Source organism: Megalops cyprinoides, chromosome 22, assembly GCF_013368585.1.
Source record: "Megalops cyprinoides isolate fMegCyp1 chromosome 22, fMegCyp1.pri, whole genome shotgun sequence".
Classification (NCBI taxonomy): Eukaryota; Metazoa; Chordata; class Actinopteri; order Elopiformes; family Megalopidae; genus Megalops; species Megalops cyprinoides.
The window spans coordinates 15,529,588-15,544,125 of record NC_050604.1 but is presented as its reverse complement, the minus strand read 5'-3'; the positions used below and the strand labels follow the sequence as shown (position 1 = coordinate 15,544,125).

General features: G+C 40.8%; 1 protein-coding gene across 1 annotated transcript; it reads left to right on the top strand.

The window, feature by feature from the left end:
- Positions 1-466: 466 nt before the first annotated feature.
- Positions 467-14,126, top strand: slc39a8 (solute carrier family 39 member 8). The gene is made up of 8 exons (XM_036517448.1): positions 467-1,046; positions 2,061-2,223; positions 5,324-5,493; positions 6,043-6,165; positions 6,654-6,812; positions 9,555-9,762; positions 11,239-11,423; positions 12,973-14,126. The coding sequence occupies exons 1-8, from the start codon at positions 813-815 to the stop codon at positions 13,120-13,122; spliced, it is 1,392 nt and encodes a 463-aa protein (XP_036373341.1). The 5' UTR covers positions 467-812; the 3' UTR covers positions 13,123-14,126.
- Positions 14,127-14,538: the final 412 nt, after the last annotated feature.

Genomic DNA, 14,538 nt, shown 5'->3' with positions numbered 1-14,538 from the left:
TTCAGGCCTATCTGTTGAAACAATTTTTATTGTAGGAAAGAAACTGCTACTTATGTCGTTGGTACATCCAAAATAGCTGCGTTATCTCTGTGTATTTTATAGATGGTAAATCCTAAGTGTAATAAACATCTAATGTTATGTTTCGATGCCAATTTCAATAGCTATGTAAATATTCAAGTTGTTCCCCGGGGTAATGTCTCAAGAAAAGGGCTGGTGTAATAAAGGTATCTAATTATTCTAACAGTGTTATTAAACGTCTCACAGATATGTACAAAATTACTGGAATCCATTGCACACGTTGCACGGGAAGGCTGAAAATCACACACAAAGAACCCATTCAAATAACGAATTTTCACCAGTCAGGGGAGGAAGGCAGAAGTTTCCTCTCAGAGTGTGGATTGATCTTTGAACTACATGAGTGCTGAAGTAATCTCTTGCCCTTCTGATATTTGCATTTGCGCGGAGATTTAAACCAGCCGAAAGGAGATGCGTGTGCACCAGGAGTAATTACTAATTTATTGTCGTAGTAAAAGTATAAAAAGCGCTCGAACGATGTCCCGCTCATGCAGTACTTCAGCACAGAACTGTAATCGCGGCTCGCAGTGAAATATTTCGAACTTTGATGCTGTAACAACAATAGGACCCCTCGATTGATTTCTGTGAAGGAATTTCACCTGCGTAGCAAAGTTAACAGGACATTGCTTCATAATCACAAATTCCTACTAAAGCGCACATCCTCCAGGGGACATTTACCGTAGCTAGTTTACTTTTACTGTGGCAGACAGACCGCACAACACCCTCCGCGAAACGCAATGAGTAATCTCAGCCGTCGTGTGCTGAACGGCACATTATTTGTTATAGCAGTGAGTGTTCTCTTTACACCGGTAGCATCGGAGAAAGGATCAGATTTCTTACAAGATATTTTTCGTTTCTACGGGGAGAATGACACACTTTCATTTGAAAATCTCGAAAACATGCTAGACTTACTTGGGACCAGACGACCAAGCCATGTGTTGGAAGGAGAAAATCAATTCGTGCACTCAAAGGTATGTCTCAGTATTTCATTATTAGTGTTCCAGGATAAGTTGTGATCAATAAATACGCTCAATAATAAACAGATTGTTTATCAAAGGTACAGACACAGAATGTGAAGTCTTTACAAGTAGTAAATTCACGATTATTGTCCTTCCAAAAAGGTGAGTCTTGTTTTAATGACCTCATTTCATTTGTTGTAAGCTCCTCGTCAATAGCAAGTTACTGGTGACATGTCATTTATGTCAGACACCGACCCTTTGATACTGGTCAAGCTGAAAATCAAATTAAACTCGACATTTGATTCTCGTTAAGATGATAGCCCGTCTGATTCTCAGATATATTTTATTGTATTCGCTATCAGTCACTGAGTCACAATACATATTTGGATACAGTCAGTAGACTCATTCATACCACATTCAGTGAGAGCTAAATGATCCTCAAATAGACGAAAGCATTTTATCAGCTCCTTGTGGAAGAGTCAAGTAATTAAAAAGAGATGCGACTGTGATACAAGAACAACTCAGACCCCTCTGCAGCAGACCATTGTAAACAAGCAGATTTGTATAATACTTATGCAAAAACCTTGAAGATGAGTACAGCCACGGTAATCATCAGTCACTGCAACATAAATACTGATATTGATTGGTGTTCCAGGTCTGAGAAACAGTCATTAATTCGATCCACATGTGAAACCTGCCACTGCCTTGTTTATTTTTTAAGGGGCAGAGTGTGAACATGAATCATAAATCCCAGTTTGCAGTATGTTTGCCTCCATTGCCTTTTTCATCTTACGAAACTTTTCATGTTGTGCAGGCTTTAAACAGAAGTTGAGCTTATGAGCTGTGAAGGTCTGGGTATACTGTATGCCACATACAGTTCCCACAGCAGCGGTATACAGTCACAATGGTACTTTCACATCTACAACACGAGAGCAATGTTGGCAGGGTGCTGTGTGCTCGTGCCCCCGCGCCAGTCAGAAGGCGGGCCTGCCATTGAGTTCGTACATTCTCCATCTCTCTCCACAGTGTCTGTCAGCACCAGAGATCTTGTCCCAGTACGGCCTGGGCAACTACAGCCAGGCGAGCGCAGAACACCTGAAGAGCATCTGCCCTGCTCTGCTGAGCCACGCTGTGCTCCCCGCGTGCCCCCGCACAGTGCCCGCCACAATCCAGACCATAGATTACCATGGTGAGAGCCCACCTGCTGTCTCCTCATACGAAAAATATGTCTCGCTATACTGTCAAACATACAGTGTTCCATAAGTCCAGTCTCATACGCATATATATTTTAATATGCAACAAAAAGATATTACTGTTGTGTTTCAAAAGTAATATACTGAACTAAAGCACTTGTTCTCGATGAAGTCACTCTTTATTTAATATTTATTTAAAACTTTCAAGAGTAGCCTTTACACTGATATTATTTTTATTAATGTATATAATATCCATCATATGCCATATACTGCAGTCTTTGGAAGTGACTAATATATAGAATGATTTCTGAAAATACGCTGCTTTGTAACTCATGTTTTTGCACAATGTGATGTTTTCTAATGTTTTCAAACAGTAAAATGATACACAGATGCTACTCAAATGAGACTAAGCTGCTAAAGCCTCCAATGACAGACAATATAAAAACAATATTAACAAAAGTTTTTCTGCCATAGTGGTAAAAAAACCACATGCAACGTATTTAGTATCCCCAGGATATTTGCACTCAACCAGAGTGGCACTGGATAGATGCAAGTCATTGTATCAGGCCTAAAAATGTAATCATTTCCTCCTTGTCCTTTAGGCAGTAATTTCACCAAACTATTTCAATCTGTTCATAACTTTTTAAATCCTGTTCACAGACAGAACAGAAAAATAAACAGATAAGCAGACATACAGTCGAGATCACACAACCTCTGATCCACCTGCCCGTGGCAGAGGCACAAATGCATACAGTTACTTGAGGTGTACTAATAATTATGCTTACATGGATCAAGTTTTCTTTAGGAAAGGCACAGCCTTTGCAAGTCATCAGCTGTGTTCAGAAATAAGTACCGTGGCAACAGCAGCATTATGAGGACGAAACCAGGGATCGTTGCCAGTGAACACATAAGTGATTTTCCCATGTCCATGGCTGGGCTAGGTGTATGCTGGGAAGTTCAGGATGCCAGAATTACCTGTAGCTATTTTCCACTGAGAATGGTTGTTGAGTGCTTTAGCGTCAGGCTACCCTGTTCTGCAGTGTGAAAACTTCGGCGTACTGCGCAGGGTCGCATTTCTGGAGCTGGCCTTGGAACCGAAAGATTGCAGTTTGTGATCTCAGGTGGGATGCCTGCGGTTTTAGTCTCAAGCTCCCTTGAATTGCCTCAGCAAATGTTCACAATGTGAAAAGTCCACTTCAGCAAATGTGTGCACTAAGTAAATAAATAATGTAACATGAAAAAAAAAGTTTTTAAAAAATGATAAAAGATTTTTATTGCCATCTTCAATATTTTTTTCTGTGATGAAAAGAAGATAAAATCCTCCAAATATTCCAGTGGTTTTAAGGACGTAGTTGTCATCTTTGGGGTCAAATCCCAATGTATTATTATAACACCAGACAAGGTCTAGTTTCTAAAACATGTGAAGGTGGATAGTTAGACTGCACCCATCTGACCGATACAGTGGAACACTGTTTAAAAATGTATTTCTAACCCATTCAGCTGTTTTTTATCTCGGCATTATGTCTGATGCAGAAACAGCTGATTGTGTGGAACCTGACATTAGCAGGGTGTTTCCAGGAAGTTTTTATTGCAGACAGAACACTAATGACTTGTTAGTAGCTTTTGAACTTGAATATAGTGCTTTAGACTTTAGTCTGAGTAGTTGTGCCAAGGAGCTCTGTGCAGAAACTGCTACCACTGTCTCAGGGTAACGGGTTTATGTTATCGATTATAGCTGATTGTTAACCAACATGCTAGGTCAAGTACAGAGCCTGAGGGTGCAAAAATGGACCAAAAAATTCCTTGCTCGCTTGGTAGACACCAACATTTGTTTTCAATAATAATTAAGAATAATTTCCTTTAAAATGCTGTCTATCCCCTAAACTCAGCTGGAAGGATTCAGTATACTCCATTGTAAAAGTAGTGATGCAGAAACACAATGTAGGCTGGAAGTCATTTGGGCATACTGTAGCATATTGTATGGTCTGCTGGAGTCTTATTTCATGCACTTGTTCTGAGAGCCTTTAATACCCTGTCCAAAAGAATTCCTCAATTTTTTTGCCCTGAGGAATGTAATTATCATCTTGGCTGGGACACACAGGTATGTGGTTTGGCAGTGGCAACCTTATAGGAGCATGCGGGTTTTACTAGCATTGACCTCTGCGCTGATTACAGTGGCAGTGGAGGGTAACCTGAACATTTTAGCAGTATTTCAGTGGCCCTGCGGATGGTGTCAGCCCTGACCGTGGTCAAGTCCTCAGCTGTGCCAGTCCTTCTCTGTTCACTGTAGCATCCGGGGCGCTGCAGTGGACTAGAGCCCTGTATAGATACCGAATGCTCTCAGTGTGTGATTGTTTTAGCTAATTAATGTTAATAATTAATCCCATAAAAAGGAACTCAAAGTTTAGTCAACACAAAAGGAGAACAGTGTAAAGTGTCATAGACTGTTGTAGATAGGACAGTCACAGGCCACAGCTCCTGAAATACAGTAAATCTCCAATTATCCAGGCTAATGGAGAGAAGCAATGGCATGGGTACTTAAAAAGATGGTAAATCTGTAAAATATCATGTAACATTTCAGATAGACAGCTAGTTCTTGCATCCAAAAAAGATAAGTGTTACAAGACAGGTAATTATAATGGAAGCCGACAGATGTTGCCAAGTATTTATACTTTAGTAACAGGTGGATAGCTAACTAGTTTTGATAATCATTTGACAAACTGTATTAACTGACTGTATTTTAGGTTTCCATTTTAATTGTTAAATAATTCTCACCTTTGCCTTTGAATGTATGTCTGTTTGAATGTGTGATAAATTTTAGACTAAGCCCTACCCTCAACATGTGGAAAGCATCAACAAACTTTTATTTTTTTCAGATTAATGTAAACAGAGTTATCAACCATAATCTGCATAATTTGCATGGCCTGGAGTTGACTTTATATCTGTCCTGACCACATTGGTGTGGGCTCCTAGGATGACAACTGAATATAAGATGTCACAGAGCTGAAGTTGTATTGTTTGCACAGTGTGTGCACACGAGTGTGCTATTGCAGCAGCACTAACAGCAGTCTCTTCTCTTACCCCTTTCCACCATAGTTTGGGGATATGGTGTCCTAGCAGTCACCATCATTAACCTGTCCGCCATGCTGGGCCTGGCTCTGATCCCCTTCACCAAGAAGCCCTACTTCCCCAAGGTGCTCACCTACTTCATTGGCCTGGCCATCGGCACGCTCTTCTCCAACGCCGTGCTGCAGCTCATCCCCGAGGTGAGAAAGGGTGCTCAGCGGGCTCCAGCCTTCTCCACGATCCTGTCACATGCCGGTCTCCAACACTGTATGGGTTAATATCCACAGCTGCTCTGGGCCACAGTCACTTCATATCGCAGCTCGGAGGTTAGGGGACATGAGCCTGCCACGGATTTGTTCTGTCATTTCAGTTTGCAATATTAGTGTTGCAAGCAAGTAGGCTTTTTCCTTTGACAGAGCAGACATAGTTTACAGTGATGTCTTTATTACACATTACACATTCATATAAAAGTATTAAGTAATAATGATCTGCTTGCAGATGTTTTCACAGGTGTTTTTTTCCATCTGCCATTAATCTTTTTATATTCTGTATTTTATATTCTATTCTCCAGGGGCACTGCCGTTGTACCCTTGGGCACTTAACTCAAAATTGCCCCAGTAAATATCCAGCTATATAAATGGATAACATGTAAAACTGTAACCTATGTAAGCTGCTCTGGATAAGAGTGTCTGCTAAATGCCAATAATGTAATGTAATGTACTCTCCTGTCCTTCCTCCAAAATGTACAGGCGTTGGGATTTGACCCCAAAGCTGACAACTACGTCTTAAAAGCCATTGGAATATTTGGAGGATTTTATCTTCTTTTCTTCACAGAAAAAGTCTTGAAGATGGTACTAAAAACTGAATTTGAGGTGTGTTCTTTTGCTTATCTTTGTAAGTACATAATATTTATCGCAGTTATAGACCTACAGATAAATAAGTAACAAAGAACTTGATAATCCCATTTTTTACTGTATGGAAAATGAACATTTGTCTTCGAAGGATTAGCACCTTCAAATATATTACAGTATGTATGCATGTGTTGCTGAAGGAAATGATGAAATACTTTTAGTGTCAATTTTGTTTGCTGCTTACTTGCAGAATTCAGCCTCTGTGCTGTACGGCTTGGTACAGCAAAAATAACAATTTAACAAATAACAAATTTAAGGGTGCATCATATTTTTTAATGATGTTCACATTTTCCTTTTACTTCAAACAAGCAAATGCAGAAAGCTGTAGAAAAAGAACCAACTTGGAAACAGTAACTTAAAATTAAAGTAACTCAAGTCTAAAATTAAAATTCAAATTCTCCCTCTGTCTCTCTCTGTCCCTCTCTCCTTCTCTCCCTCCCTTCATCCAGCATGGACACAGTCACTTTAGCCCTGGGGAGCAGTCTCGAGTCAACTCTCTCCAGAACGGCGACCTAGGAGTCAAGGGCGAGGTCATTGCTGTAACCAGTTTCAGCAACATTGGTGCCGATCCCCCTGCAAGCATGAACTCTGACCTCGCCTCAGAACAGGTATTAGCCAGACCCATTCACCCCCAAAGCAGGAACTGCAGAACAGAGGTAGAAAAAAGATAGATGTTTGAATAGAGCTTTCTTTGTAATGATTAAGGATTGGTCCTTCTCTTATTGATATATAGATCAAGGACAACTCCCATAATTTACATTTTACTTTTAATCCATTTATTGAACTGGATATTTTCAACAGGAGAACAATAGGGTATATAGCTTTCTTTAAGGAACAGCAGCCGAGAGCAGGATTTGAACCTTCAATTTTCTCATTGCAAGAACACTCCTACACTCACTACAGGACTTAAGTGCCTCCAAAAAGTGTTTTTAAGAATGTATGGTACACTACGCTGTAGCCTGGCCAGCCATCTGTGTACCTCTGATTAGAATTCCATAGTTCCTGATAGTAAGTTAGTCTCATGGGTGTACAGACAGAGATATCACAATCACAACCTGAACTGAATCACCCAAAAACTCAGCTCTGACTGGCAGCAGGGCACATTTTCACTGTGGGGCCAAAGAGATTACTGCAAGGTTAGGTTTCCAGATAGAGCAGGTGAACACATTCAGACTAGTCATTGTGTTTATTAGGAAACATGTGCCGGATTAACCCACATCTGACTCTAAAGCAGTTTGTTTAGTTTGGAATCTCCTCGCTTTCTAATATTCCTGTGTTTATTTGCAGAAGAATGTGGAGTTAGAGCTGATCAGTATCAGCTCCTAGGGTCTGAATGTCCTGTGCCAGACAGTGGGGGCTATTACGTTCATCGTGCATCCCCATTTACACAGAGCAAAGCTTAAATAGACCAGGGCCATGACCTTGGCCTTCTCTAGGCAGTAGGTGTTAAGACTTTGGTGTGGCTAATAGGGATACAACCCATGGGCTTTAAATAACAGAGGACCACAGATCCCTTCACCTTAGGGTTTACCCACAGGGATAGATTATATCTTTAAAAACATATATAGTTAAACATGATATTAGTGTATGAGAAATTAAACATATCTTTTATATGTAAAAAAATGACATAACTCATAACTGATATCAATTACTGATGCAGTATCTTATTTTACTGAAATGCTGTTGTGTTGTCATTTATGACTACTTTTTGTACATTCTACAACACTTGCATAAGATGCCATATATAAATAGTTTGTATATTTGAGATATAATATTTATATGTCATATTATTATATTGATAATATTTTACATATAACCTATAAAATATATACTGTGTGTTTTCATATATTCTTGATGAAAGATGCTAGGATGCTTATGTAGGAAAGCTGGTTATGTGCTGCATGGTAAACTCAGGTCAGGTGAGTCAGCTTAGCAGTTGGCAATAGAAAAGCAAATGACTGAATAATGCCATGGTTTAAGATCACCATCATTGGAAGGCGTTAGGATTCAGCATTCACACTTCTGCCCTCTGATCACCGGTCATGCTCGGACACAGTAGCAATGTGCAGGACTGCTACATGCTGAGAGAAGTGTGGTCTATGTGACAAAGAAGAAACGCTGAACTTTTCCACCAGTAGACTTAAAAAGATGACCTGTAGCGAGAGAAAATTGTGGGCTGAGACCTATATACCCGTCAATGAAATAAGATAATTAGAGAAATAAGTTAATGTTTAACGGGATTTTTTTTTCATCACATGGCAAGACTCTGGCCTTGGAACAGATCAGAGATACTAAACAAACACAACTGACCTCATGGCACAGGCAGAAAAGCTTTTTATGTCTAAGAAACACTTTCAGTTTTCATGGCAGTCCAGATGCTTGGAAAGAATACTTAATGGCATTTTCCCTTTGTAAAACAAAGACTTTCTGTTCTTTCCTGACAGTTGTCACGGCAATAGAGAGTAACAGCTGGGAGGAGAGGGGTCACTGAACCCATGCCACATGACGTGTACCACTGCTGTGTGTTTCTCTGTATTTGAGCTCAATAACATGTAGCGTATTGTTCTAGACTTCAGAAAAGATCCAGCATTCCTGTACCAGTAATTCAGTGAAGGAACTTCCTTCACCATACTGACTATGCTAACACTAATATAAAGATGCAATGTAACATGGTAAATTGCAACATATATATGGACTATTGTACTATATTGCAAATGATCTAATATTGTGTTACGCTACATTATATCGATAAGAAAATGTATGGAGATACAGTAAAATGTAACATTGTTTAGAGACACTGTAGTTTATTTTTTCTCCAGTGGACATCACAGCAGGGGCAACTGATCAAAATATTTATGAAGTTAAGTTATTGTCATTCTGTAAAAGCGAAAACACTTTGCACCTTGTTATTGGTCTAGAGAACTGACCATATATGACCTCCTGCTGCTTTCCTCTGTGTTTCTCACCCTTTGAATGGCGAAGATGGCGATACTCACACCGGATGGCTGGTTGAGGTGCTCTGACATTTTAGTGAATTAAGGTCTGCCGGCAGTTTTTGATAAATGCTTTCACCAGTGGCAGATTCTGCACGTTGTATCTGGAGCAATGGCATTATCCAGTGGGTGGCTACTGACTGTGTGTGGGACATACCATAGTGGCTGTAGGCCACTACTAATGAAATTAAAGTGGAATGAAAACCAGGCCCTCTGGAACTCTGAGAGTTATCCAGCCCTGTTGTAACTGAGAATGCGTGTGTCAAATATGTGTGCTCATTAAAAAAAAAACACTGTCAAACAAAAACTACAACCTGGTCATACCTTGTAACGCTACATCTCTGGGCGTATTCCCAGGAGGCGCACGTCTCCAGGGGGACCTGCCACTGGCTGAGGGGGGAACGAATCTCCAACATCAAGACCGTGGCCTGGATGATCTCCCTGAGCGACGCCCTGCACAACTTCATCGACGGCCTGGCCATCGGGGCCTCCTTCACCGTGTCCGTGCTGACCGGCTTCAGCACCTCCATCGCCATCATCTGCGAGGAGTTCCCCCACGAGCTGGGTGAGGGGGCAGGCGGGAAGCAGTGACAGGCTTGCGCGAGCGTTTGTTTAACGTTTTCACAATGTTTACACAGCGTTGTTTGGGACATTATGGGTTAATCAGCAGAGGCCCTCAGAGACACAGAGACCAGAGATCCAGAATGCCTAGTCTGTGAAAGGTCATTCTGTGTGAATGCGCAATTGGACATCTTTCATTTGAGGCTAAGGTTTTGAATTAAAACTCACTTAGCCTGCCCTGGGCCTGTTTGTTTGGGAAATGGCAGAATATCCAGGTGCGTTCTCTGTGCCAGTGAATCTAGGGACACGTGGCAGAAACATTTGTCTAACATTGATTACTCATTGCTGCTTTTGCCTGAGTAAATGGCCTGTCACCAACACTGCAATGGTGGCCTGTAATACATCGAGAAAATTAGCTTTGAATATGAGCCTCGACCGTTTTCTGAAATAGCTTTTCATAAAAAGTACCTTCTGTGAACGTGGAAGGCAAAGCTACACTCCCTACACATGTGAGCCTTGGAGAGGCCATTTCAGTTCAGTGTTTGACTTCCCCCTCACCTCCTTTCCGAGCAGGTGGGCCTCCCAGCAGTGAGGCACAACAGGCTGAGGCGTGTTGAGAGGGGTCCTTATACACACTTTCATCCTGGAAAGTCATGGAAGAATCATGGAAATGGTTCAATATCCCACTGTGTGTGAAAGGACACTGGACAGTGGAAAAGACCATGGAAAATTTCTCATGACTAAAAAAAATGTGTTCTTTCTTTTTGTTTTCATTTATGTTGACCTTTCTCGCAAACTCACTAGACTAACCCCATGGCCAAATGTCATTTGTCATTGACGTTTACCTCCAAGAGCATTGGAAAGCATGTGTTCATGCAGACAGGAAATATTTTCCAAGTAATACATCTCAGAAAGTATAGTTCCAGCATCAATGTAGCCGCATAGTACAAGGGTTTTACTGTTGTAACAATGAAAATAATCCTTCAAAATCCTGCATTCATATCTGGAAAGCCATTGAGGTCATGGAAAATATAAATAGGATATAAGTGAGAACCCTGCAGAGAAACCTTGAGCTCATTGACTAGAGTGTAAACCACACATATCAATCGGGGACTGGGCGTGGGGTAGATGTTCAGACTTTGTGATAGACAGGTTAGTCAGAGTGCTGCATGTTCACTGTTTCTGTTCCTGTCAACATCTGTGTCACATTCAAGCAAATACAGACAAATGCACGCAGACTAATGCAAACAGACAATAGACAAGAAGGTCACTATATGTAGGCCACTACTATATATATAGATATGTAGATGGATAGATAGTGTGGGAGTATTATTCTGTTACATTGAAATAATTTTAGCATTATATCACCATGATTCTGCTGAGCCAATTTTGATAGTGTCAATTGTTATGTGTTTTCTGGGCCACTGCAGTCTTACTGTGGCCTTGATTAGTGAGCTGTGGTCTTTTGCTCCCCCTGCAGGTGACTTTGTGATCCTCTTGAATGCGGGTATGAGCATCCCTCAGGCGGTTTTCTTCAACCTGCTGTCGGCCATGTCCTGCTACATCGGTCTGGTGCTCGGCATTCTGGTGGGCAGCAGCTTCGCCCCCAACATCATCTTTGCACTCGCTGGCGGCATGTTCCTCTACATCGCACTGGCTGACATGGTGAGTGACCACCGTGCAATTCTTTTGGGTCTAGGGCAGTAGCTGCTATGGCAATTGCACTTCTCATTAGAGAGAGTTACAGATTTGAATTTCGATTTGGCTAATCCGATTTACTGTATTAAAACTCCAGTTGTACCAGTGGACAATGTGCAACAGAAGGCACATTGTATGAACTGTGTGCATTATATGTGTGTTGCTCAGTGGCCCCAGATTAGCTACTAAGTAATAATAATTATATTTCCTCTGCCATGATCTAACAACAGATTAAGAACTAGAGGGACCCGATTTGAACACAACAGAATTGCTGAGTTTGTCATTTCGCATGTTTTTGTGATGGCAAATCTAAGGACGCAAGCAGTTTTATAGGTGAATCGTCATCACGTCCTCAGCTATGGGGCATAAACTATGCAGCTTGGATGTGGCTGTTAGCAATGATGAGTGCCAACAACATCCAAAAGCCAAGGTGTGCTTTGTTACAGGATAATTAAAAAAGAGCTGAATTAAGCACTCTGAAAATGATTTCCTGTTTGTTTTATCAGTAAGCAAATAAATATCAGTCAGGGCTGTTAATAGACAAAATCGTTCAACACCAGTGATCTAGACAATGAGTTCACTCCTATATATCTGCAAAGTGGGCAGATTTTAAGAACATGTCTTACGAGCTAATTGCTTCCTTCATTGAGATAACACTGATAGAAAAGTTTCATCAAAAAAAATTAACAGAGGGATATCCTATTAACCCTTATCTGCTCAAGTTCTTGTAGTTAACAAGATTTACGGCCTACTCAGAGATCACTGAATGCCAGTTTTGACAGATTAACAGCATAATGACAAATGTTTAGTCATAGTGTTAGGAGACAGACCACTCCAAAGTTCACCCATGGTAATTTGCTTTCAGACTTGCATAGGATAGTCATTTTCACTGTCCTGAATAAAGTTCAGGACAAAAAAAACCAACAACATTTTTTTTTCCATTTTCCAGAGACATTCAGAGGAATTCTATTAAATACTGTGTCATGTGATTTAGATGCACAATTCTTGGTGGTCTGCCTAAATCCTTTTTAAGCACCCTACAGCCATTTCACAACTCCACTGATCACCCTCTCTCTAAGGCCAGGTTTAAGGATTAGATATCACTTGCTGGGTCTCAGCTGAGTTGATCTCATAAAAAGCAATTCATGGCCTAGCTGCATCTTACTTCCCTGATCTCATCCTTTCTCTGGTGTCCTTTGGCAAAGACATTCAGATACTCAGACACTATAAATATTTTTTACTTCTTTTCTCAAGACCCACCCTTTGAGGCTGACATTTCTCAGTGCTACAGGCAGTGCTACAGGGGCTACAGGGACTTAGGACAATCAGCAAATGGATTTTGTATTGTATTGTACTGAAAATCCTGCAGAATGCTAAGGAAAATTTAGGCTATCCCATACTGGCTTCTTAAAGAATTGTCCCATCTCCCGCATTTCCTGAACATACAAAAATCTCTGATGTGCTAAGTGGCACTTTGTGGCTTCTTTACCTGGAGGAAGCTCTTCTCTGTTTTCAGTTCCCAGAGATGAACAGCATTTTGAGCGAGCAGGAGAAGACCACCAGGAACAGCGTCGTTTTCTTCCTGATCCAGAACGCCGGCCTGCTGACCGGCTTCTCCATCATCCTTCTCATCACCATGTTTGCCGGGGACATCAACCTGGGGTAGGGGGATCTTATAGAGAGAGGATAGGCCCACAGACCCCGGTACAGAAACACTGACCCACTGACAAAATCCAGTGGGACCATCAGAGCTGCAGTTGCCGACCAAATTTCTCCTTGTCTGCACTGCACCTCTGGTCATACCGCCCTCCCTGCAACACCATAACGTCCTCACAACATCCCTGCAACGTCACAGTCATGTGACAGCACTGTAGTCTTGTGCACATAGTAGGATTCAGTCTGGACCTCTCCACAGGGACGATAAACTGTTCTCATTGATGTAGCGATTCCTGTTTTTTTGTAGTTTATGTGATGAAGCCTTATTTATTTGACCTATATGCATCACTGCCTAGTGCTTTACAGTAATGCCTGCCCTTACTGTTTTGCTGCTAATATTTAAGATCCTACTGAATTCACTTTATGCTGAATTCTGTGAAGGGAACATTTGTGTCATCTACACCAAAGGGTTGCCTTGGTCAACTATATTACCTGCTGAGCATTGCCAACCGAGCCATCAAACTTGACTGCATTCACAGTATACCACTGTCAAGTTAAAAGGGATCATAGTAATATAATCAATGTCAAATGAAATGTTTGTTCTAGTTGATTATAATTCCCATGATTATTCCCATGGGGTTTGATAGTACTGTAAATACAACATCAAATCAAAAAAGGGAATATAATTTTTGACATGCCCCTGAAGGGAAGCTTTGTTCATATTTACTTTACCAATGGGGCAGAATGTCATTTATGCAATAATAGTCTGACTTCCAGAAAGTGTTACTGGAAATAATTCCAAACAGCCAATGTAAATGTGAAAGTTTATCCTCTGATTCTCCTCTGATTTTGTAACTGGGAGATGATTGACGAGCAATAATGGAAACTGCTCATTTCACAAAATCAAATAAGTTCTTACATGGTAAGGGAGTTGATTATAGCTCATATTTATTACGAGCATTTATTTCTTTACCATTACAAATGTGAACAAAGTTTGTTGTAGTGTTTTTTTTACAGAATCATATAGAGTCTGGATAATTTAATAAAATGATTTTATTTTAAAGTTTGTAATAAAGTATTTTTTCATTCCCCCTATTCTGAGTTTCTGGGTACTTTATTTTGAATGCTCACACATTGATAGATTCATGTTATGATTCGTTATTAGGGAAACTAACATAAAATAAAGTGTATGAATGCTTAGGACAACTTAGGACAACTTATGAGCATAAACCTGTAAAGCCCTACTGATTGTTTGGAACCCCCCCCCCCCCCCCCCCCCCCCCCCCCCCCCAAGAAATGTCTTACTACAGACATACTGCAGATGATACAAAGCATAGGATTGCAAAACTGTACAGTGCAAACAAGGAACATTCTAATGGAACACCAAAAACAGAACACAACAAAACCGGATACGGAAAGTTCAATC